General features: G+C 37.9%; 1 protein-coding gene across 3 annotated transcripts in view; it reads left to right on the top strand.

Annotated features, from left to right (window-relative positions):
* Nucleotides 1-23068, top strand: part of LOC107691897 (exocyst complex component 6B-like) — a 106850-nt gene that overhangs the window by 48491 nt on the left and 35291 nt on the right. For 2 of the 3 annotated variants that reach the window (XR_001634590.1, XM_016490734.1), the window contains exons 11-18: nucleotides 95-215; nucleotides 1951-2022; nucleotides 2693-2790; nucleotides 3689-3794; nucleotides 4362-4471; nucleotides 12162-12273; nucleotides 13580-13714; nucleotides 13832-14011. Coding sequence is in view for 2 of the 3 variants with exons in the window: in XM_016490734.1 (XP_016346220.1) it covers nucleotides 95-215; nucleotides 1951-2022; nucleotides 2693-2790; nucleotides 3689-3794; nucleotides 4362-4471; nucleotides 12162-12273; nucleotides 13580-13714; nucleotides 13832-14011 (934 nt within the window). In the remaining variant the exon portion in view is untranslated. Of the gene's footprint in view, nucleotides 1-94; nucleotides 216-1950; nucleotides 2023-2692; nucleotides 2791-3688; nucleotides 3795-4361; nucleotides 4472-12161; nucleotides 12274-13579; nucleotides 13715-13831; nucleotides 14012-16641; nucleotides 16789-23068 lie in introns of those variants that run through there. The other variant, XM_016490735.1, reaches the window with a different exon arrangement.

Here is a 23068-nt window from a genome sequence, read left to right as displayed (position 1 = left end):
TAATGATATGTTATATTGTACTTACTGTTTCTCTTTCATACCCTTTCCAACATTTTTTAATTTGTTTCTGTATTTCCCTGTATATATCCTGCAGTTTTTTTGTAGTGGAGGACCACATCTTGCACGCCACACAGGGCCTGGTAAACAGGGCTTATGTGGAAGAATTGTGGGAGCTGGCCCTTTCAAAGACCATTGCAGCCTTGCGTACACACTCAGTATGTCTGCACACTACATGCCTAACATACACTAAGCAAGCTGAGCTGTTAAATTAAGACATAATTTTTATGGCCAGCCTGGAAGGGTAATGGCTTCCCTCTGGAGTTTCTGATGGGTTTTTAGGATTGTGGCTTTCTAGTACAATAAGGTGTGTGGTTACCATTACTTGAAGATACTATAGTGTTTTATTTTGTTATATTTACAACATACACTAAAAGTTAAATGTTTCTGTAAGAAATCTGTTATGCTCCTCAAGGCTGCATTTATTTGTTAAAAAATGCATTAAAAACAGTAATTTTGTAAAATATTCTTACAATTTAAAATAGCTGTTTTCGTTTTCAATATTTTAAAATGTAATTAATTCCATTAAGATGGCAAAGCTGAATTTTCAGAAGCCATTGTTGCATGATCCTTCAGAAATACCTTTTCATGATTCTTTGACAAATAGAAAGTTAAATTTTTTTTAAATAGAATAATTTTTGTAACTATGTAAAAGTCTTTACTGTCACTTTTGATCAATTTTAAAGGGGTCATATGATGCTGCTAAAAAAAAAAACATTATTTGGTGTATTTGGTGTAATGAAATGTGTTTATGCGGTTTAAGGTTCAAAAAACACATTATTTTCCACATACTGTACATTATTGTTTCTCCTTTATGCCCCGCCTTTCTGAAACGCGTCGATTTTACAAAGGACATTGGTCTGAAAAAGCGAGGTGTGCTCTGATTGGCCAGCTATCCAGTGCGTTGTGATTGGCCTCAAGCGTGTGACGGAAATGTTATGTCCCTTACCATATTGTGATGCCTGCGGCAACCACATGTGACGACCCCGGGCTGGACTCCGCTTCGTCCACGGTGAAAGCCGATCCGGCGATCGACAGCGCGAAGTTGAAGTATTTCCTCAGCGACCAGCACGGATCAGCTCCAGGCATGATGAAGCGGATATCATCCTCTTTTGGAAGGCCAAACAAAGTAGTTTCGCTTTCACAACGAAGCACACAGCGCCTTCACGACATGGCGGCGGCCGCAACAACAATACTACAGCGTGAACATTTGGGTGGCGTTATGCAAATCTTCCCAGATAGTGACGTAGGTATGTGGGGGCGTGTTAGAACGAGCTGTTTTAGGTAGGTGTGGCTGACTCTTAACTTTTATAAAGAATATCTCTTTGGATTTGAGACTTTAGTCTTTGCAACTTTACAGATCTTCTTTATGCACCAAGAGCTTGTAACTCTCCAAAGAGAAAGGAAAAATTGAAATCGCATCATATGACCCCTTTAATGCATCCTTGCTGAATAAAAGTAGTAATTATTTCAAAAAGAAAAATTGACACTACATTTTTAACAATAGTGTAAATTACGCACAGATGTACCTTACATGTTTACAAGTTTGAAACCATTGTGTAATTTAAAAATATAAGTAGTAAGTTCCTGCAAAAGTACTGCAGCGTTTGTCAGAATAAGTAAATGCACATCTTTGTGGTATTTGTTGTCCTTGTGTAGCTAGCAAACTGCAGACCTTATTTTACTATTAAATTAAAAACACTATTCTAAAAACACTATTCTTAAATTTCAGAGAGATCCCCAATCCTCTTCTGGGTTTTAGGACTACAACTGAACAGCTCTTTTGAAAATATATCTTTTTCTTGCATTTTTGTCAGGTAATCTAAATCCTTGTGCTGTCCTTCCTCTGCTTCTGCTGTAATCCATCACTCTCTCTCACTTGTGTCTCCATAGTCTTATTGCACTGATCCAGACCTGATATTAGATCTGAAGAATCTTATTGTGCTGTTTGCAGATACACTGCAGGTGAGTGGGGTAGTTCCTAATGATAACATTTAAGAACTTCGGGTGTCACTGGATAAGATTTATCAAATTAAATATGTTGATTACTTCACGTAGTTATAAATAATCACATACAGAAATATTTTCTGAGAAAAGGGAATATAATTTAAAAATATTGTGACAGACAAGCATTGAATAGACATTACAAATGTTGTAGTGCTGTCAAATCGATTAATCGCGACTAATCGTATCTAAAATAAAAGTTTGCGTTTACATAATATATGTGTGTGTACTGTGTATATTTACATGTGTATATATAAATACATACACATACATATATATATTTAAATTTATATATGGTTTATATGTAAATTTGAATATATTACATATATTTCTTAAATATATACATGTATGTGTATATATTTATATATACATGTAAATATACACAGTACACACAAATGTATTATGTAAACGCAAACTTTTGGATGCAATTAAACCAGATTAATCGAGATGAATCGATTTGACAGCACTAGTATGTTGTTTGTTTTATTTCAATATAATTCATCGTAACATCAAGTGTAAATGTATAAACACAATTTCATCCTGTTTTCTGCTTAGAGTTGCATTCATCTGCTTCCTGTTTTTAACTGAAATGGATATTATCCACCCCCTCTCTTCCCCTCTCTCCCTGCAGGGTTATGGTTTTCCAGTAAACCAGTTGTTTGATATGTTGCTGGAGATGAGGGATCAATATGGAGAGATCCTGCTGAAAAAGTGGAATCAGTCCTTCAGGTGCTTTCTGCCTTCTCTTTCTCTCTCCCTTTTCTCTGTTTTTTTTTCATCTCTGTCCCTCATTTGAGTAAGGATAATGATGATTTGGTTATCACCTTATGACCCTTGAGAAATCCGTACTGAAGGGATTACGCTAATAGGGTTATGTCCAAATCAACTTAAATCAGATTGTGTTTACTGTACGTCATTTGTTCTGTTCTTCTATTCAATACTTGGTAACCACACATCCATTTTTTTATGAAATATCCATTTTTAAGGCCCTATATCAAACTACCATTTAAGGAAATTGCCTGTAGTGCTCAGAGATTTATATTTGCAGAGGTTGTGGATTGCAGGACGGTTGAAGGACATGGAAATTTGGTCAGGCCAAACCATCTAAAATCACTGATCAAATTATCCCCATATGACTAAATCATATTGCTTGAAGGACAAATATTTTCTTCTTCTTTTTGTGCCGGGATCCCTTTAAAAAGCATTTAATCCAAAAAATGTCAATTCGTTTTCGAAAAAAAATATGTTAAAGCTCCTTGGAGGGAGATGGTTACGATTTGTTCGGCTGAATCTTAAGAGCAGATGACATGGAAAGATTGTTGTAACCTTGCTGGAGTCGTTTTACGTTCCGTCAGAGACACTTGACTCACTCCATAAAAGAATGATGCTTTGGACTCATTGAATGGCATGGAATGTCATTACTGTGGGAACAGGCATTCAAGGAGATGTGTCATGTGTGTTTGCTATGACTGAGTTACACAAACACAGACACACTGCTTATGAGTCCCAATAAATGGTTTTTAGATTATTTAGTCTTCTTTAATATCCTGCTCTTGCCCTCAGGTTTATGATCAGTTCATCTGTGAAGTCAGGTCTTTTTCCCCTCACACTTATTCTGTTTATTCAGGCAACTCTTGGATCAGGACAACTACAGCCCCATTCCCGTGGCGTCGCGTGACGAGTACCAGCGAATAGCAGGCCAATTCCCCTTCCAGGATCCAGAGCTCGACAAGGTGAACATTAGGCACATAAGAAAGTTTTTATCCCACAGATTCCCTCAGTTACACACCCTCCGGTCTCCTCAAAGACACAAATATCCTCCTGCTGTCCAAGAAGTTGATTACTAACATGCGCATCCCCTGAAATACTTGAGCTAAGCCATACATTTGAATTCTCCCATTGACGTCAACAAGAAATACTGCCCAATACTGTTATAGTAATCAAGGATGCTACCTTTCTTGGTGATACTTGCAGCTGTTAATTTTCATGTAATTAAGCTGCCTTTGTGTTTTCTTTATAAAGGGAATCTCCCAGAGTGTTCTATCAACAGCATTTGTTACAGATTGTCGATATTTTTGATTTTGAGCAAAATATTTGATTGCATTTAAAGCACTTACATTGGAAGAATACATGTACGGGCATCTGTTAAAATGCACTCCAGAACCAGAATTGTCCAACTAGAAAAGTAGTCCAACACCAAAGATTCCCATTTCTGATTTTAAACCCTTCAGAACACCTGCTCTGTGCTGTGCTGTAATATACTGTATTTATTTACTTGCTCTTATAATTATTCTAAACAGATGCCTTTTCCGAAGAAGCTGCCATTTTCTGAATTTGTGCCTAAAGTATACTCGCAACTCAAAGAATTCATCTACGCCTGCCTGAAATATTCGGAGGACTTGCACCTTAGGTAAGAGCGTGCAAACACACTTTAAACTGTTTCACACCTGCATATATAATCCTCCCGTACAAATGTTCTCATTAGCAAATCATGCTGCCTGGATGCCAGTTTACATACCTATTTTTGAACTGGGTTTTTTTTTTCTTTTGTACCTTTCATTCTTTTGCTATGAAGTCACTAAACCTGCCCCATTGTCTTTGCCTATCCCCTAGAGTAGCCGCTGAACTTCAGAGAGGAAGTTCCATCGGCACCAAACAGTTTCTGTGTGTTTTCCTAATTAATTGCATGCTTGGTGCTAGTGGGTGTTATTTCAAGGAATTTCTCCCAGTGTTGACTGATCTCTGGTCAGTTTATGAGTTCTTAGAATTACTGATGAGGTTGCCAGATGCGCCGAGCTGTTTAGTGTGGCTTACCCTGAATTCCCAGTCTGCAGACTGTTGGACAGAATAAACGACTCTGTGAAATGGCGCTTCGGTATGATCTCCCTTTATGATATTTCTCAGAAGAGAAGTCCATTTCACAAATGTACAAAACAAACAGTTGTGAAAAAAGCACTTTTGGATTTCCCAATAATTGACTAAAGACCTGTTTAGCAACCTGTTATGTAACATCAGAGAGTTAACTTAATTTAATAAGACAAGTATAAGAAAAATGGTTCTAAACAGTACCAGAAAAGGTTTCTTCAGCTTATAACAATAGCAGAATCCTTTTAAGTGCTAAACAGAACCTTTTTTATAGGGTTCCATATAGAACCATGCTTTGAAAATATTTGATATATAGGACCTTAATGGTGTTATAAATAACCCTTTTAATGATAGTTTTTCATTAATATTAGTATTAATATCATTGATATTAGTATTATGTGTATATATTAATTATTAATATTGATTTCACCCCTCTATCTGCCTGGTCTTATAATTTCTTGTCTATAACAACAACAACAACAACAACAACAACATGCTTAAATGCTTAAAGAAGTAAAACAAAATATAACATAAGACCAGTGACCAAGACCAGTGAAATATCTTCACAATCTTCAGATGCCTTTAAGTTAATCATTATCTGTATTTTGGTGTGATTGAATGGCAGTTTCTCTCTGCAGATGATGAGGTTGTAGCATCTGAAAAGCACAATTGAGTTTAAATGTGTCTCCTTTCGTTTTTTTTTTTTTAAATGTGAATGTGAAAATGTGAAAACAATTGTTTATGAAGGCCAAAAGTAGTATGTGAGCACTTCACAATGTTAAAAGGAAAAAGTAATTTAAAGTAATGGGATAGCTGGGTATGTTTATGCATAAACCCTAGTAATAAAAAAATCTAACAAAATGGACCATAAATTCAATATCTTTGTTACTTTGTGAAGAAGAGGAGAGTAGTATCCTTAACTGAATAGAGCTGGTCGCACTTAACATGTTCTCTTAAACTAAAAAGAGAAAAGACATGGAAAAAACAATTAGCATTTGAAAGTTATAATTTATAGACATTTTAAGAAAGAAATGATTTACCTGTTGAGAGTGTGCTTGACAATCTGTGTAGTTGGATGGCTGAGCTCCAGAAAATCAGTAATGAGGCATCTTAGAGTATAGCCTGGGTTAGGGTTTTACAGTAAAACAACAACCACAATAACAACAACAGCAGCATGGTGTGCAAATTAGGTATGTTTTTATTGACATGCAAAATCGTCAGTGCTCTTAACAACAGTTATTAGCTGAATACATTAATGAATGACAATTGACATTGAACATGAATAAATACATAAAGAAGTAAAACACAAAATAAGAAAAAAAATAGATGTGATGAAGACCAAGTTTCAGTGAAACAATAACAATCCAATCAATATGATGCCTTTAAGTCCATCATTTTGTGATTAAGTGGCAATTTTTCTCTGCAGATGATGAGGTTGTAGGATGTGATGCATCTGAAATACACAACTGAGTTTAGAGTTACAGTGTGTTTATGTAAAAACAATTGTTTTCATGGGATAGTTTTAATATATATATTTTTTTGTGACTGGGTATGTTTATACATAAACCCAAGTAATAATAAAAAAATAAATCTAACAATATGAATGATAAATTCATTGTCTCTTTTACTTAGTGGAGAAGAGGAGAGAAGTTCCCACAGCTGACCAAAAACAAACAAAAAAAAGAGATAAGAACATGTTTTTTTAGAAACCAGTTACAATTTGAAAGTTCAATTTGTATTTAAATTTAAGAATGAAATCATTTACCTGTTGAGAGTGTGTTGGCAGTCTGTGTAGTTGGATCACTGAACTCCAGAAAATCAGTAATGAGGTGCTTTGACAGTTACAGATTTGAGAAACAAAAGGGCGGGGATAAAGAACCCTAAACTCTAACACAAAGAACCATTTCAGCATAAAAGGGTTCTTCAGAATGAAATCAGAATCTTTCTGACAATCAACAATTGCACTACAATTTTTTTCCTTTCTTTTTTTTTTTTTAAGAAAATAATACTTCTATTCAGCAAGGACAAATTTTATTGATCACATGTGACAGTAAAGACATTTGTTACAAAAGACTTTTGTTACAAATAAATGATGTGATTTTTCCATCACAGAAATTAATGACATTTAAAAATGTATTCAAATAGAGAACAGTTATTTTATATTCAAAAATATAAAAATCAAAAACCTAAAAAAATGCACTTGACCCCAAATGCAAACATAACTGTGGTGCACACTTTGAATAAAGGGAACATTTTTGTCAATTGGTATCTACGCTTATATAGTTATTTCTATAGCCTTTCCGTCACTAATTAAATAGACATGTTTAATTTGGACATATATGGTTATCCAATACGCTTTTCAATAGTGCACCTTCAAATATAGTAGTTTCTAGAAATGTTTTCCTCAAACTAAGTACCGTACTCAGGCAGGATTCAAATTCTGGGTCACCTTTGTTTAGGACCAGACCTTCAACCTTTTGTATTAAAATCTCCAACCATTAATCTCCCAAACACTCCTTAACCCCAGTCACGTTGTGTTGTGATCCGATATCTCACCCCATCTCCTAATCTCCCAAACGGAACAGTAGGTCAAGGGGTCGAGGCTAAAGGTCACTGTCTGTAGAACTATCGTTGGCATTTCCGTCTGCCTCCTTCTGATTGCGCCATGCACCTAAGACGAGTCCTCCCGATTGTTATCGTTTGATGTTCTCTGTCTCTGGCTCTTTCTTTGAGCGCCCCGTCAGGTCTGGTTACCTAAGAAGCGGATGTCCCGGTTGGGTATCCTAATCTTTGTGTGTATGTTTGTGTAGTTTTTGGGTGTGTGTTGCAGTTTAGAGGTTTACTGAGGAAATGAGGGAACATGATTCAGGACCGAGAACACGTAGAAACCTGCATCCTACCAAATTACTACTCCATTATCATCATCATTAGCGATTAGTGTCTGAGACACTGTCTAGCCAGCCAGACACTCTTAACAGTATCGTCTGTACAGTGGTCAGATAGATGATGCCCATGATAACCGTAGAAAAGACTGAAAAGGCTCATTGGCTTAATTTCAAGCATTGATTGCCCTGTCCAAAGACTACCTGTGCTGTACAAGTATTGTTTTTGGAGATACATTATACAATCACTGCACTGACTTTAAATGAGCAATAATACCTTTTTGCTGTCTGACAGAGTCTGTGCATGCTAAATTCTTCTAAACTGAGTGTAGCTGCTCTGGACGTTGAGGGTAACTGCTTGGTTTATATCAGAGGTGTCAAAGTATTTGGCCTGCGGAGGGGCCCAATCCCGTCTGCAGAATGATTTAAGGGAAAAACTATGCTAAAAACATTTGCAACAATTAATTATATGAGTGTTATTCTTATTTGTTTTATTCTATTTTTTTTCTTAGGACAGCCTAATTTGTTGTTGTTAAAGCTTGCGTCTGAAAGAAGCAGAACATTTCTTTTAAATTTGTGCAACATCACACATCTACACACGTCTTGCACACATCTGCCAAATGTTTGCATGTAACTTTAATCTAAGTTTATGTGAAATGGATATGTACAAGTAAAATATTAGGAGTAAGAAATTAGTTGTTTTCATGCCTCCAATCGATAATTATTAAATGTAATAAACCTGCATTAGTAATACTGATTTGATGCTGTTAAAGTGTAACTGAGAAGCAGAAACGTAATTAAAATTGGGCCTAACATACACTGTATATTTTATTTTTTTGTTTTTTTTGGAGCTTTTAAATGTCCAATTTGTGTTAATAATTGGAAATATGTTTAAAGTTATTCAGCCAAGAACAGTGGTATTCTCTCTTTCTTGTCAAAGTTAATTGTTTGGTTAAATCTCCCTAATTACTCATTTTGTATAATTATTTAATCTGCATGCATTCACACTGGTGAAATTTATATAAATGAGACACCTTTAGGATAGATAGAAAGAACATATAGAACATTATCAAAACTAATTTATTACATGGCTGTCTAGAATTATAGATTCTGTCTGATAAATTGTGGCATTCTGCAGTCAAATTTTTTTGTCCATTCATCACTAAACATTATTCTATGCATAGTGGTAAAATCCAAACATTGGCTTTTAAACTCTGTGGGATTAGTACTGAAAAAGAAGCCATTTAGTATTTTACATTTGTATTGTGTTTTAAAGGTGTCCATGCCATAATATAACACTGTATGTATGTGGGCAGAGGAAGTTGTCTCACTTTTATTGGGACCCCTACCAAGACTTTGGCTACTCACTGCCTCCTCACATTCACCAGTCATGTCCTTATGTGGTTTTTAGAACGTGGCTGATTCCCACGCTCAAATGTCAGTTAAAATTCAACAACAAACATTTGACCTCTTTTGGCTACGCTTACAGGAGTCCGTGCCAAAAATCAAGCCAAAATCCCCCATACACACAGCTAATTTAAGAATACTGTCAAATAATGTCTCGACTCGCTGGATCCTTTCGTATTTGACATATTTGTAAAAATGAATCCCTATTAGCAAGTGCGATTGAGTAAGAGGGCAAGAGGCAGCCAGATGGCGTTCAACCAAAGGTCTTGAATGATGGGGTCAGGATTCTGGGTATATATGGAATGGTGTAGAGAAAAAAAACCTGTTGCTATTGGAAACGGAAACCTATGACTCACACACCAAAGGAGCAAAGGTACAGCTCTGCATACTACCCAGACTAGTCCACCGGAGGCAATTAGTCTTTGTGGTCTCCCTCCGCTAATATTGAGATGAGATGCGGTCAGAGTGGGAAGGAAGGGGCTCAAGTCCATGTGCAGGTGCCTGGAGACCAGACGTATGCAACCCCCCCCCCCCCCCCAATGCATGTCCAGCGAACTTTAGACCTCCGTCACGAGAGCCACTTTACAAATGCGCATTTACCGTATTAACCTAAAGTTACCCTTGAGTTGAAGCTAGCTGTAATGTTACTCTTTGTGATGGTTGAATAGCTAACGAACATACGTTCTGTGCTAACTGATGTGAGCCGTATCTGTCTTGCTTGCTCCTTATGTTTAGTTTCTCATTTTCCAATGAAGTTAATTGGACATTTTCAGTCTCCGTTGGTTCCCTGCTCATCTGTTCTTCTCAGATCATTGTTTATCAGACCGAACCCCCACCCTAATTTTCACTGAAAAAGCGAGAGAGTTGAATGGATGAATAAATCAAATGTAAATGCCAGTAAACCGTCTGTGTTTAATCAGACTACAATTTCTCTTTCTGTTTCTTAGCCTCCCTCTTAAGATGAGGAATAGCCAGAGGCCTTTGGATTCATCCAGACACTGTCAGTTTCCAGATCGTCACAAAAATACCAATGCCTCGATTTAAAGCCAGGCCTTTCTTTTTCACCCTAGTTGAGGTTCTGTACTGGGAACATTTCCATATTGTAATGTACAAAATCAGAGCTATGTTATGGTAATCAACATCTGTAAACCGATGACCGTAACCCAACATGCCATTTGCTCAAATTTTGAACAAAACCAACAGAGAAAATGTCTCACATTTACCTGGAGTTTGCAGCGGGACAGTAGATGCTAATATTTTAATCTGTATATTGGTCTGTAAGCAACTTTTTCGGGTAGCACCTCCTTTTCTCTCTTTATGTCCTCCATCTCTCTGCTCCGTTTGGCTCTCCTCCTGCCAAGTCAGCGGAGGGAGCTCAGAGTTTTTTCCCCCTGCTGAGGAGAGGAACGTTTTTCAAATTCCTCCTCTGCTTTTCTCAACACAATGAGAGGCGATTTAGTAATTTGCGAGGAATGCGTTTGTTGCCCAGATCGAGGGGGGAAATCTATTGCACCCTGGGCCTTGGCTCACATTGACGGACACGTTTGAGACATATTGTCACTTTCTTTCTTTTGACTCTCTTCTTAATTATTTGTGAGCCAATCTGTGGGGGGAAGTAGAGGAAGATACAGCTGCAGCCGTACTAACGAGCGCTAGCCCCCTTTACTCCTCCCCACCCCCATCGGTCTTCAGTAAAACAGAAGAGAAGAGTAAAGAAAAGTGATATCCCCCTTTTTCCCCTCATGTTGATTTAGACCGTATATCTGTGTGTGGTTGTTCTCTGGTTTTTGGAACATGCGTTACTGAAACCCAGAGGGTGTTATTGGGACCTGAAGAGTGGTTTTAAATTCAGCCCATAGTCTGTGAGTGTTTGATTGTGTGTAGGCCTCTCCATCTTATTCACTGCATCTTTTTGGTTCCACTTTGTGCCTTTTTTCTCTCAGAGGAGGTGGAGTATTAAGGATTAAAGCACATAGGACACACTGCGAGTCAGAACTATGCTTATGTAAATCTGGACCACAAAAACATCTCGCTCGGGATTCTGCTCTCCATATGTTGGGTCTGAAAGGAAATAATTTGCACCAAGTGTTGCTAGAAGTGTTCAATGAGACTAGTAGCACAAAATGCATATATCGAAAGTCTATATTTATATATGTTACAGTAAGTTTACGCAGTCAGATTTTTGTGTTATGGAAAGGAGTCTCTTAAGCTCACCAGTGCTTCATTTATTTGATAAAAATGCAGTTAAACCACAAATATTGTGAAATATTATAATTTAAAATAACTGTTTTGTCTTTTAATGTATTAATGTATTTTAAAACCTAATTTATTCCTGTGATGGCAATGCTGAATTTTTAGCAGCATTTCATGATCCTTTAGAAACCACTCTAATATGTATTGTAATATTATGCAATATTAGAATAATATTCTAATATTTTGTGGAAACGGTGATACTTTTTTTAGGAGTCTTAGGTGAGTAGAAAGTTCAAAAGAACAGTGTTTATTTGAAAAAGTTTTTTTGTAACAATATCTTTACAGTCACTGTTACTGTTTTTGTAACTAATAATGTCTTTATTGTCACTTTTAATCAATTTAATGTATTCTTGCAAAATAAAAGTATTCATTTATACAAAACAAACAAAACAAAACAAAAAAAAAACTGCTGACCCCAATCTTTTTAACAATAGTGTATTTAATTTAAGGGGTTTAAGCAACTTAGACATTGAGCATCTCACAAATTTTTAAGGTCAGCTAATAACAGATTATTTCTTATAAAAAAAGGAAATAAGTAAATCCATTTTTGTTTTGCATGAAGCAGGACACAGCCCTCTATGATACATTTTGTCCCTCCAATCCTGAATATGTGGTTATGGATTTGCTTTATAGATATAAACATAAATATATATTTATAATTATATTTATAATTAGGTGAATTTTCATGTTCAGCTCCACAGAAATTGATGACATGATCCGCAAGTCTACAAACCTCCTGCTCACACGAACCCTTAGCCACTGTCTACAGTATGCCATAAAGAAGAAAAACGTAGGACTGGCAGAGGTGAGGATCTTTTATTTTCTTTCATCTGTTTCTGTGTTTATATGCCAACATCCATGTTGCTCTTGATTGATGTTGTATCAGTCCAGCCTCAATTGGCTGGCACTTGCACCCTGCTTTCACTCCATCCCTGCTATACTCTGCTCGTGTTTCTTGCTGAAATGTGGTTAGTTTCTTCTCTGCTCTGCTGATTCTGCTTGCAGTCTGGCCTGTTTATAACCCCTCAAATCCAGATGTGTTCAGTTCAGTTGGGTGTCGCTGATGAGAAAATTATGAAAGAATAGCAGAGAAAGAAAGAAAGACATTCAGTGTTGTATTTTAAAAAAGCAAAAGCTTTATTGTTGGTTTCAGGTAGTTTGCACAGCAAAGTCTAGTCTTACTACTACCTTTACACTCACACACAGACACGCACACAGACACACACCAGATCAGATATCAATCTCCTTCATCCCCCTGTCTTGCCCCGGATCTGGCAGAGGTGCGGAAGTGTGACCTAGGCTCTGCATTGGGCTTCCCTCCCTGCATGGTGCACCATGACTGGAGAAAGAGAGGGAGGGAAGACCGGGTCCAAGTTAAAGGTCTGGGCTCAATTAGCACCAATGTGCCTCAGCGCCTTGCTGCTGACAGCCTTGCTCTGCCTGTGGACCTCAAACTCTGCACCACAGAACAGCTAACTGAACGTAGAGCAGCTCCAGGTCTGTTTCCCACAGACAGATTCTCTCTGTCCCTTTAAACGCACCTTTGACTTCCTCCCTATGCCCTTTCCCCTTTGAAATTACTCCCACACTTGGAGCTTTTGCTGGTTGTTATTACTCATACCTCCAGAATCTTTTCCCCAAAGCACTGCTTTTCTCTGTGATGACTGTACTACCTATGCAGTTGAATATATGCTGCATTATTATTAAATGTGTTATTAAATTGTACCTTTACCAATAAAAGATGCTGATACAGCAACATAACTGTAAATTAAGTTTAACAACTGAAAAATTTGTGGTTGGCAATTTTTTTTTAATGTAAAGAAGTTTTATGCTCACCAAGACAGCATTTATTTTAACATAAATACAGTAAAAACAGTAATATTGTGAAATATTATTACAATTTAAAATAATTGTTTTCTATTCCAGTACATTGTAAAATGTAATTTATTCCTGTGATGGCAAAGCTGAATTTTCAGCAGCCGTGACTCCAGTCTTCAGTGTCACAAACCTACAAACTTTTCATGCATATAACTAATTGCGCTTTGTCAGTAAAAACTGATTTTGACAAAAGTGGATTAGTCATAATTTGAAATCACATTTGATTCCCAAAGTTGGTTCAGATCATCATCAACACCACTCACCTGGAGCAGTCCTGTCACTACCTAGAAGAGTTCATCTCCAACATAACCAGCGTGCCTCCTGACACCATTAATGCCACCAAACTCTATGGAACCTCCACCTTCAAGGTACGAACCTGCATGTCACACCCTCCCCCTACACACACATGGATTGTGTGGATTATTATTCAGTGGTTTTACAATACGTATTGTGACTGGTTAGGGATCACATCTCTGTCTGTATAGGATGCAAGGCATGCTGCTGAAGAGGAGATCTACACTAACCTGAATCAAAAGATTGACCAGTTTCTGCAGCTGGCTGATTATGATTGGGCGGCAGCACAGGGAGGTGGGCAGGCCAGTGACTACCTGAGTGACCTCATCGCTTTCCTCTGTAGCACCTTTGCAGTGTTCACTCACTTGCCCGTGAGTATTTCATCCACATACATATTAATATTTTTTATTCTTTCTGTGTAAAAGCACTCTAATTACATGATTACTTAATATAACTAAATATTTTTTGGACACAGCTAAGAAAAGGTTATGGTCCTGTGCAACTGTTCAGAATTTGGACTTTCTATCCTTCCAGAAATATATTACTGTGGTGCAGTATGCTATACATAATACTACTCAGGGATTAAAGTTTTCCGTCGTTACGACGGATTTCCATCAATTGAAAAAAAGAAATGAGGGGAAAAAAAACATGTAGCGCATTGTTGTTCTGCCGGTGTTCTGACGATTTGTTGGTAGTAGGGATGGAACGATTACCGGTTTCACGATAAATCACGATAAGCGAATTCCAAACAGAAGTGAGCATCCCTATGCCCTACTCCCTTCGAAGGGCAGAGCCCTTGAAGTGTGTTCTTTGAAGGGTGCAGGGTATTACTGTCTCGTATAAGCGTTTGGAACTCCCTTGACAAAGGTAATGACTGACCAAATGTTACCTTGACAACGCTGCGCGTGCGTGCAGCATTCAGTAAGTACTCCGTCAGTTGTTGCCAATAAATATTTATTATTATTATAGGCTAATTTTTGATCAGAATTTTTGATTATTGATCAGAAAGTGCTCCTTAATTTTTTTTAATTAGGAGGACAAGCGCTCCTGATTACAAGAAGAAAAACACTGCGTGTGTGACAGGTATGGCTGAGGAATGGGGCTTGGCTGAGGAAAAATTTTCAGTCAAAAGTGTCTACTTGATCTGTAATAATCAGTATCGGCATCGGCCTTGAAAAACACATATCGGTCGACCCCTATTCCTGATATTGCAGCTTACAACTTGTACTCCTTAAAAATAGAGTTGGTATAGATCTGAAGTAAGATATCTTGTAGTGGTGACAAAGACGACCGTCTTGGGTGGCACTCACTCCACTTCTCTTTTGCTCATTTACATCAGTTTTATACACACTACCGTTTAAAAGTTTGGGATTGACAAGATGTCCCATGCTCGAAATAATGTAAAATATTATTACAATTTAAAATAACTTTTCTATTTTAATGTATTTTAAAATGTAATTTATTTAAATGTAAAATATAATTCAGTGTGGTGACAAAGCTACATTTTCAGCAGTCATTACACCAATCTTCAGTGTCACATGATCCTTCAGAAATCATTCTAATGTGCTGATTTCGTGCTCAAGAACATTTCTTATTGTTATCAGTGTTAAAAACAGTTGCTGCTTAATATTTCTACATTTTTTAAAGATTTTTTCACGAATAGAAGATTCAAAAGAACAGCATTTATTTGAAAGAAATCTTTTGTGTGTTTACTGTCACTTTTGATCAATTTTATGCATCCTAGCTGAATAAAATATTTTAATTTATTAAAAAAAAATCATACTGAGCAAAAACTTTTGATCAGTAGTGTAAAGCAATAAATTATTATTATTATTATTAATAATAATAATACTACAGGTAATCCTCCCCCCCTGTTTGTCATGCTACTTGTTTTTCACCTTGAGGTCCTGGCGTACAGGCTCTGTTGGCCCAGGCCATAATCCATGCTTGTACCCAACATGCTCTGCCTGAGCCTGTGGTCTCCCCTATTTGACACCATCGCTTTAAAGGAGATTATACTCAACAGTACACTTGAACTTTGATGGAAAGCTAAGTATTTTCGTAGCAAGTAAGAGGATTGCAGTGTTCTGGGCTTGCAAGCCCCAGTGTGGCTCAGCTGACATGGAGTTAAAGAGATTTTGTGGCGTTACCTTAGGTTTCAGCTTTGGGTAAGGAAGTCTAGCACTGGCACAGCCCGGCCCTGACCCCCGTCATGAGGGATTTCTGATAATCAAAGAATTTAAGAGTGTTCCTTCCTACGGGCCTCAACCAAACACCTTCCTGTGTCTGCATGACTGGCTGGGATTGTCTCTGATCCAGGGCTGGTGGCAGTAATGCGGCTTCCTGCGCTCCTGTAATCTCTTAAATTCCTGACTGCCCTTTTTCTAAGCTTTCAGTAACAGAGAAGCATGACCCTTTCAGCCCGCTGCAGACAGCCCTCACATTGTTGGCTGGATTTCACCAACAGGGGGCAATGTTTGTACAACCCCAGGTCAGGTTACGGTCAGGCTGAATGTCTCACTTTCTCAGTCGACGCATACACGCACGTACACACAAAACACAGAACAACACACGTACAGTCAAACGATCTTGTACTCTTCCAGATATGCCGCTTATATTATTGTGTTTGCACATTCCAGCTCTGCATGTGAACATAGTGCATCCTGTTTCAATCAGCCCCAGTTCACACTCCTGATGGTTTTCAGGAAAGGTCAAGAACTGATCGTTTTTGTGTGTGTGAAAGTGGCCCTGCAATCAAGTTCACAGCCAAAAACTCTGGTAATGACTCCAAAGCCACAGTCCCATCAGTCACGCTCGCTTGCTCGGCCTCTCCCACCTGACCACAAACCATCTTTGACACTCAGAGGGACTTTCAGTATCGATCGTAAACAGTTCGGCCAAGTTGATACGGGACAGTGCGGTTGACCGACTTCATTTGAACCCAGGGGGAGTCATGAACTTGACCTTTGACCAAAATTTTGTCTCTGTCTATCTTCTGTAGGGCAATGCTATAGAGCACGCCACGTTACCGGTGAGTATGGTTGCAGTGTGGTCTAACTTCAGGCATAACCTTGGCCATTTCTCGTCACAGTACTTCCGCATGCTGCCTGGTGTTCATCTGACCCACTCATAGATTTTTGGATGGATTTTTAATGCTTGTTATGGAACACAAATGAGGTGACAGTAGTGCTGCTTAGGTTTCTAGAATTTGTTTGTAGATCTTTATTGTAAAATTCAGCTAATGGTGTGAGTTTTTGTGTGCCCTGCACCAATAATGTTACTTTACATACACTTACATGCAGAGTAAACAAGCTTCTTGAAATGTGACAATGGATGTTTGCATAAAACCATGTACTGACAACTTAAAGCATCATATGATGGCGATTTACTGTATGAAGTATGTTAAGGCCTGTATTAAACACACAAGGCCCACTCATGTACACTTAAGAACAGCGAGAACGACAGGTACCAGTCAGGATTTGAGTTCCTGGCTGTGCACTGTGGTTTTATAAATGGGTTGAGGCAAAAAAAAATAAAATATTCATGTCAACTCCTTTCCTGACGTTTATTGGAAAAACAGTATTTTTCTTGATGGAACTGAACGATTGGCAGGTCACTTAGGGTTGTGGAGCCTTTTTTGTGCCATAACAGGCTGTTTCTACGTGGTGGTCTGTTCATAGACTGACATGCTTCAGCATACATTTTGTGAGTGTTTTTGTTGTCTGATCCATAAAACCTTTTGTGTGCAATCTCAACATTCAGTGTGTTTTTGTGGCATTAACTTGTCATTATGAAGCTGATGCTGGCAAGATGCTCTGAAAATGTGGAGAGCTTTATCTTGTAGTGTCTTATGCAGCCACAACATAGACGTTCCACTCTGTCTGCTAGTATCACTGGCTTTGTGTTTCTTATTTAATTTGGTGGTGGTATTGTTTCAAAATCTTGATTGTTGCTTTTTACATGTATGAGGTGGATCACATGAGCTCCCCTGTCTGCTCTCCCATTTGTTGTCGCCGTTTACTTCACACTGTACATTTGCCTGAAGTTGAACTCTGCTCTGCTTCATTGCATAACCAATGGTTGTTGTTGCTGGTGTTGTCTTAAATCACCAACATTTACTGTCAACAACTTGTACTGCTATTCAAATATTTGGGGTCAGTAAGATTTATTTATTTATTTATTTTTACAGCAGTTAATGCTTTTGTCGAGCAAGTTAAACACATTAGTGACCAAAAATGAGAGAAAAAATGTCATTTTACTGAATATTTTTTATTTCAAATAATGCTGTTCTAGCATTACAAAGCATCACAATGTTTTTAGGATTGATAATTATATGAAATGTTTCTTGAGCAGCAAATCAGTATATTAGAATGATTTCTGAAGGATCATGTGACACTGAAGACTGGAGTAATGGCTACTAAAAATTTTGCCGTGCCGTCGCATGAATAAATTGTATTTTAAAATGTACTGTATTTTTGGTACATTTGTAAATGTATTTTTGATACATTATTGCTGTTTTTTTAATGTATTTTTGATTAAATAAATGCAGCCTTGGTGAGCATAAGAGGCTTTTTTAGAAAAATCTTACCGACCCCAAACTTTTGAACAGTGGAATGATTGCTTTGTCATTAGGTGTTTTTCATTCAAGTTTGACTCCGAATATAATTTAATTAAAAACAATTTCTGAATAAAGCAGCCTTTCCATTTCAAATAAAATCTTGTCTTCATGCTAAAAACATGCTTCATGCTTCATGTCCATATCGAATTATATTTTTGTTTCTTTTTCTTCTTTTAAGTGTTTCCTTTCAGTATTTTTAATACAGTATCCCAAAACGTGCGTAGTGTGAATAGGTGGTTTTAGTCAGGCAGGTAATCTTTAGAAAGTCTTTCAAAGAGTGGGAGCCACAACTCCTGTTTTGATCACACACAGTATCATCCATTTTTTTCTGGTTGAAAACTTCACCTGGCTTTTGTTAAAAGTTTTCAAACAGCTCTTTTATTCATTTCCAAAGCAAGGTGTCAAAATGTGTGTTGGATTTCTGATTTGCTTCTTGGCCTACTGTACTGTAGCTGTGGAAACCCAGAGGTAACAGAAAGGCCTTCCATATCTATATCATCAAGCACCTTGTAAGAAGAACACTATTTGTCATTATTTACTTAAAACCTGATTTGAGCTCCAAACTCATTGGCTGCCGTCTCAGTTTTCCCTTTGTGTTTGTGAAATGCTGGAACGGTACAGCATGGTGTCGGGAAGTTCAACACATATTATCACCCTTCCTCTGACCAGAGCGTAATCAGCGCAGACAGGCTTCGGTTCTACTCGAGCGATAGTCTCTGCTTCTCGTTAGGATATCGTGAGTGTACATTCGTTGTTTTTACAAGGGATCGGTGTGTGTTGCATAAATAAGCGGGAGCGTTTGAAATATGAGCACGATGAAAGAGCCTCTGCGCTCTCTGCTGAGTTTTCTCAGGGGTCGCATGTGGTGTGTGTTGGTGTTGTTTGTAGAAGTGTTGTGATGTTTCAAACATATTTGGTTGTGTACACACACTGCCAACACACATTTAAGTTCAAACAACTTGTAAAAGTGCATGTAGCATCCTATGACCCCTTTAAGAAATCCATCCTTGGCCCACTGTCCAGAACCCCGTTCTAATATTTCTCCTCCTCTTTATCTCTCTCTCTTGCTTTATTATTGTTTCTCTTTCTGTCTCACTGTACCATGTGTTCTGTTTATTTTGACAGCCAATTGCTTTTGAGTAGTTTTTAATGAGGGCTTTGATGAGCCTTTGTTTAATTAAGGGGACTGGAGAGGATTGCAAGCAGCCTCTTAACTGTTCGCTCATTTTACCCTTTCCTACTTAATTCCTTTTTTTTTAATTGTGCTCCCTCCTTTGAGCCCCTGAGCTAATTGTTAACATCCCCCTGCCCTGAACTGTAAAACAAAATGTGCTACTGTGAGAGGGGTGTGCCATACGAAGCAGAACTGTTTAAATCAGACCCTAAACACACATATCTTTGAACGAAGGCTCCTGTGTTTAAGTGTTGACAGTAGCTAATCTGTTCAGATTTATACATGGCTGGTTGAAGCCGGTAAATGGATGCATCTGAGATTAATCACTTGATGCTCCTGTGAAGCCCAGAATTTGACTGTTTTCAGTCCATATAAAAGTTCTTCACTTATGAACTTATGATACGCAATGTGATACATGCACCATTGTTCAAGAGTTTAGACACATCTTCTTTTTCAACATTTTGAATTCATTAGTTTTTCCTTCACTGTCTAGTTCAGTTTATCTATTAAAAAACAGAAATCGTGAAAAAAAAAATACTTGTTTAAAATAAATAATAAAATTACTAAATTAGAAATGTAAATTGATCAATTCCAGTTGCTCTTTTGTCATTTTCTTTGCTAATGTCCAGTAACTCTGTGTGCCCACACCAAAAGCGAATTTGGTAACACTTTATTTTAAGGTGTCCTTGTTACACGCGTTACATGTAATTATTATTATAATAACAATTCATTATGCAAAATTACATGCACGTAACCTTAGACCAAACCCTAATCTAACCTAATTTCTGGATGTGCAGTCATGCACTAGGCGGTTTAGCGAACACTGGGCCAGCTAACCAATCTGAGCCCATTGCGTATTTCTGAGGGAGGGGCTTCATAAAACCAGGAAATCATCAGAGCGTTCATAGGAGAAGGGACAGAGCGGTGTAGAATTAAAGTGAACTATGTGAAAAAATTATGCTTTAAAAAAAAAAAAACACACGTTAGACTGCACCCCATAAACACAATCAAGTCTAGAAAAAAAGCAGTCAACCACCCCTTTGAAGATATAATTACACTGTAACAAGGACCGCAAATTTAAGTATTCTCACATAGGGCTGGGTATCGTTCAAATTTTTTTTATACCGATACCGATACCTTGACTTCGATACCGGTTCCTGAATGATACTTTTTTCGATACCAATTTTATGAAATCAGTTTTAACAAGATTACATTATCTAACCAACACAATAAATCAGTGCAAATAGTTTTAATAAAGCTCAAATAGTCTTCAGTTTACACATCTATTAGGCTACATTTACAGTGTACAGTGTAACCGGTGTAAACTAGTAGGTGTGTTCGACTTGACGCGGACCGACTGTGCAGTGCAGACTGCATCGAAATTTGGTACCGAACGACGAGACGTTTTTCGATACTCGATGGTATCAAGGCAATTCGGTCGGTGCCTAAAAAGTATCGAACTCTATACCCAGCCCTATTCACACAAGTAGATTACATACAAAGTCAATGCAAAGACACAAATAGATGTAAAATCGCATTGGGCGATTTATGCCTCAGTTGCGTCTTCCGCGTCTTCCAACTCGAGCAGAAAATTTGCATGACGCGTTGTTGCGCAAACCAATCAGCGAAAAGCTTATTGACACGTCCAGTTGTATCAAAAAATGGAGGAGAGCATTACGCGATGTTTTTATTCACACGAGAGACACGAAGAACATCCCGCGAGTAATCTAGAGCAATAACGCAATGTGAATATTCGTTTCGCTTATGGTGCACACACCATAGAATTGAAGGCTTCAATGTTTACTTTTCTTCATTAATTGAACAGCAGAAAATAAGAAAGCACATATAAATTACAGATCAATATATAAGGAGTATCTATTCATCCCCTCCAAGATTATGCAATCCTCAGTTATGACTCTTGCAAAAAATCAAAGCTCACCACATTGAGTTTACAAACGCCTCACTCCAATCAGACCAAATGACTCATGAGTGATTAGTGTGTCCCCAGTAGGAGACAGGTACCCATGTGTGTCTTCATTCCACCATGAGGACCAGAAACAACAAACCCCTTACTACTTTGGCCTCTGTGATTTATTATGGCTATTACACATACACAGACGGTAGGCCGGAAAACAAGCGTGTTTATTTTTTAATCACTGCAGTGCATAGCATGCACTCTAATCATCTATAATCGCCTAGTTAGTGCTTCAGCCTGATTAGTGGCTGGCTGAATACTACTGCAATGTTGTGTACGTATGTGTAGCTGTGCTGATTGTTCTATGGTATTTGTTAAGCCATGTTCTGTACCCGTCATGTCGAACACACTAAACTGTTTTCGACTCGTTATATCCATGTCATCTGAAGATTAACACATAGGCTAGGGCTGTGCAATTAATCGCATGCGATTGTCATGCGCATCTCGTCAGTAAAGCCGGTCCCGTGATTAGTAGTAAATCTCCATCACCTGCTTTCAGATTGAGCGGCATTCACTACACAGAGCCGTAGTTCACTGACAATTAGGCAATAGCGTGTTTATAATCGCAGATGAATCGCATTCGATTATCAACGCGATATCGCCTAGCTTGTCAGTGAACTACGGCTCTGTTTATTAAATGCCGCTCAATCTGAAAGCAGGTGATGGTGATTTACTACCAATCACGGAACCGGCTTTACTGACTAGATGCGCATGACAATTGCATGCGATTAATTGCACAGCCCTAACATAGGCCATAGGTATTTCAGAAGCTGCTGGAGATGGATTAGAGCAGTTACACATGGGACCTGAGCCCACACAGGACACAATCACACTCCTCCATCTTCCTCTTTTCCTGCTGACCCCACCTGACCTGAACCATTCAGGTCTTTGTTGGTCAGGTGTGTGTTTGTACTGTATACTTTATATGACTGTGTACAAAGAAGCCGTAGGCTAAGTGTAGTTCATAGCCATATGGCCAACTGATGTGCGTGGTGACGCTGACCCTCCCCAGTTCTCGGCGTCTGATTCTGTAAGAACAACCTTATGTCGGGGCTTTGCTGCAGCCGTTGGTACATGCTTACAATGTGAAGTGACCTTGAAAAGTATTTGTAAACTTAAGACACTTTTAAAACTGTGTGAGGTTCATTGCATTTGATCTGGAAGTGGAATTCATTTTAAAGATGGTGCAAGTGCAAAACATGTCCATAGTTAAAGTGATGAACAACTTTGGAGTAGTTGGTTAGATCTGGCTCAGAAAAGTTAGTTGAGAATAGGTCACACATTATTTGCTTTTCTGATGCCACCTGGCTTGATATTTTGTTTTCAAATGCAGTCAATTTCATTCATTCAGTGTGGCTTAAATACCTTTTAAGCTTCTATTTTTATTTTATTTTGTGTTAGGGTAAACGTACCTATTAAGCTCACGTACCCATTAAGCACACTTCCATATTTGAGCTCAGATTATAAAAAGAAAAAATAATGTATTATCATACTTGATGTCTTAACAAATTGATGTGTTTGTTACTGCATACCTCGTGTAATTTCAAGTAAATCAGATCATTGCACACTGAGATACAGTGTTGCCAATTTAGCTACTTTGTAGCTAGATTTAGCGACTTCCCCACCCCTTTTGAGACTTTTTTCAAAAGTTTAGGGACAAA

Source organism: Sinocyclocheilus anshuiensis, unplaced genomic scaffold (genome assembly GCF_001515605.1).
Source record: "Sinocyclocheilus anshuiensis isolate Anshui unplaced genomic scaffold, SAMN03320099.WGS_v1.1 scaffold426, whole genome shotgun sequence".
Classification (NCBI taxonomy): domain Eukaryota; kingdom Metazoa; phylum Chordata; class Actinopteri; order Cypriniformes; family Cyprinidae; genus Sinocyclocheilus; species Sinocyclocheilus anshuiensis.
The sequence above is the reverse complement of the archived record's forward strand: the minus strand, read 5'-3'. Positions and strand labels throughout refer to the sequence as shown.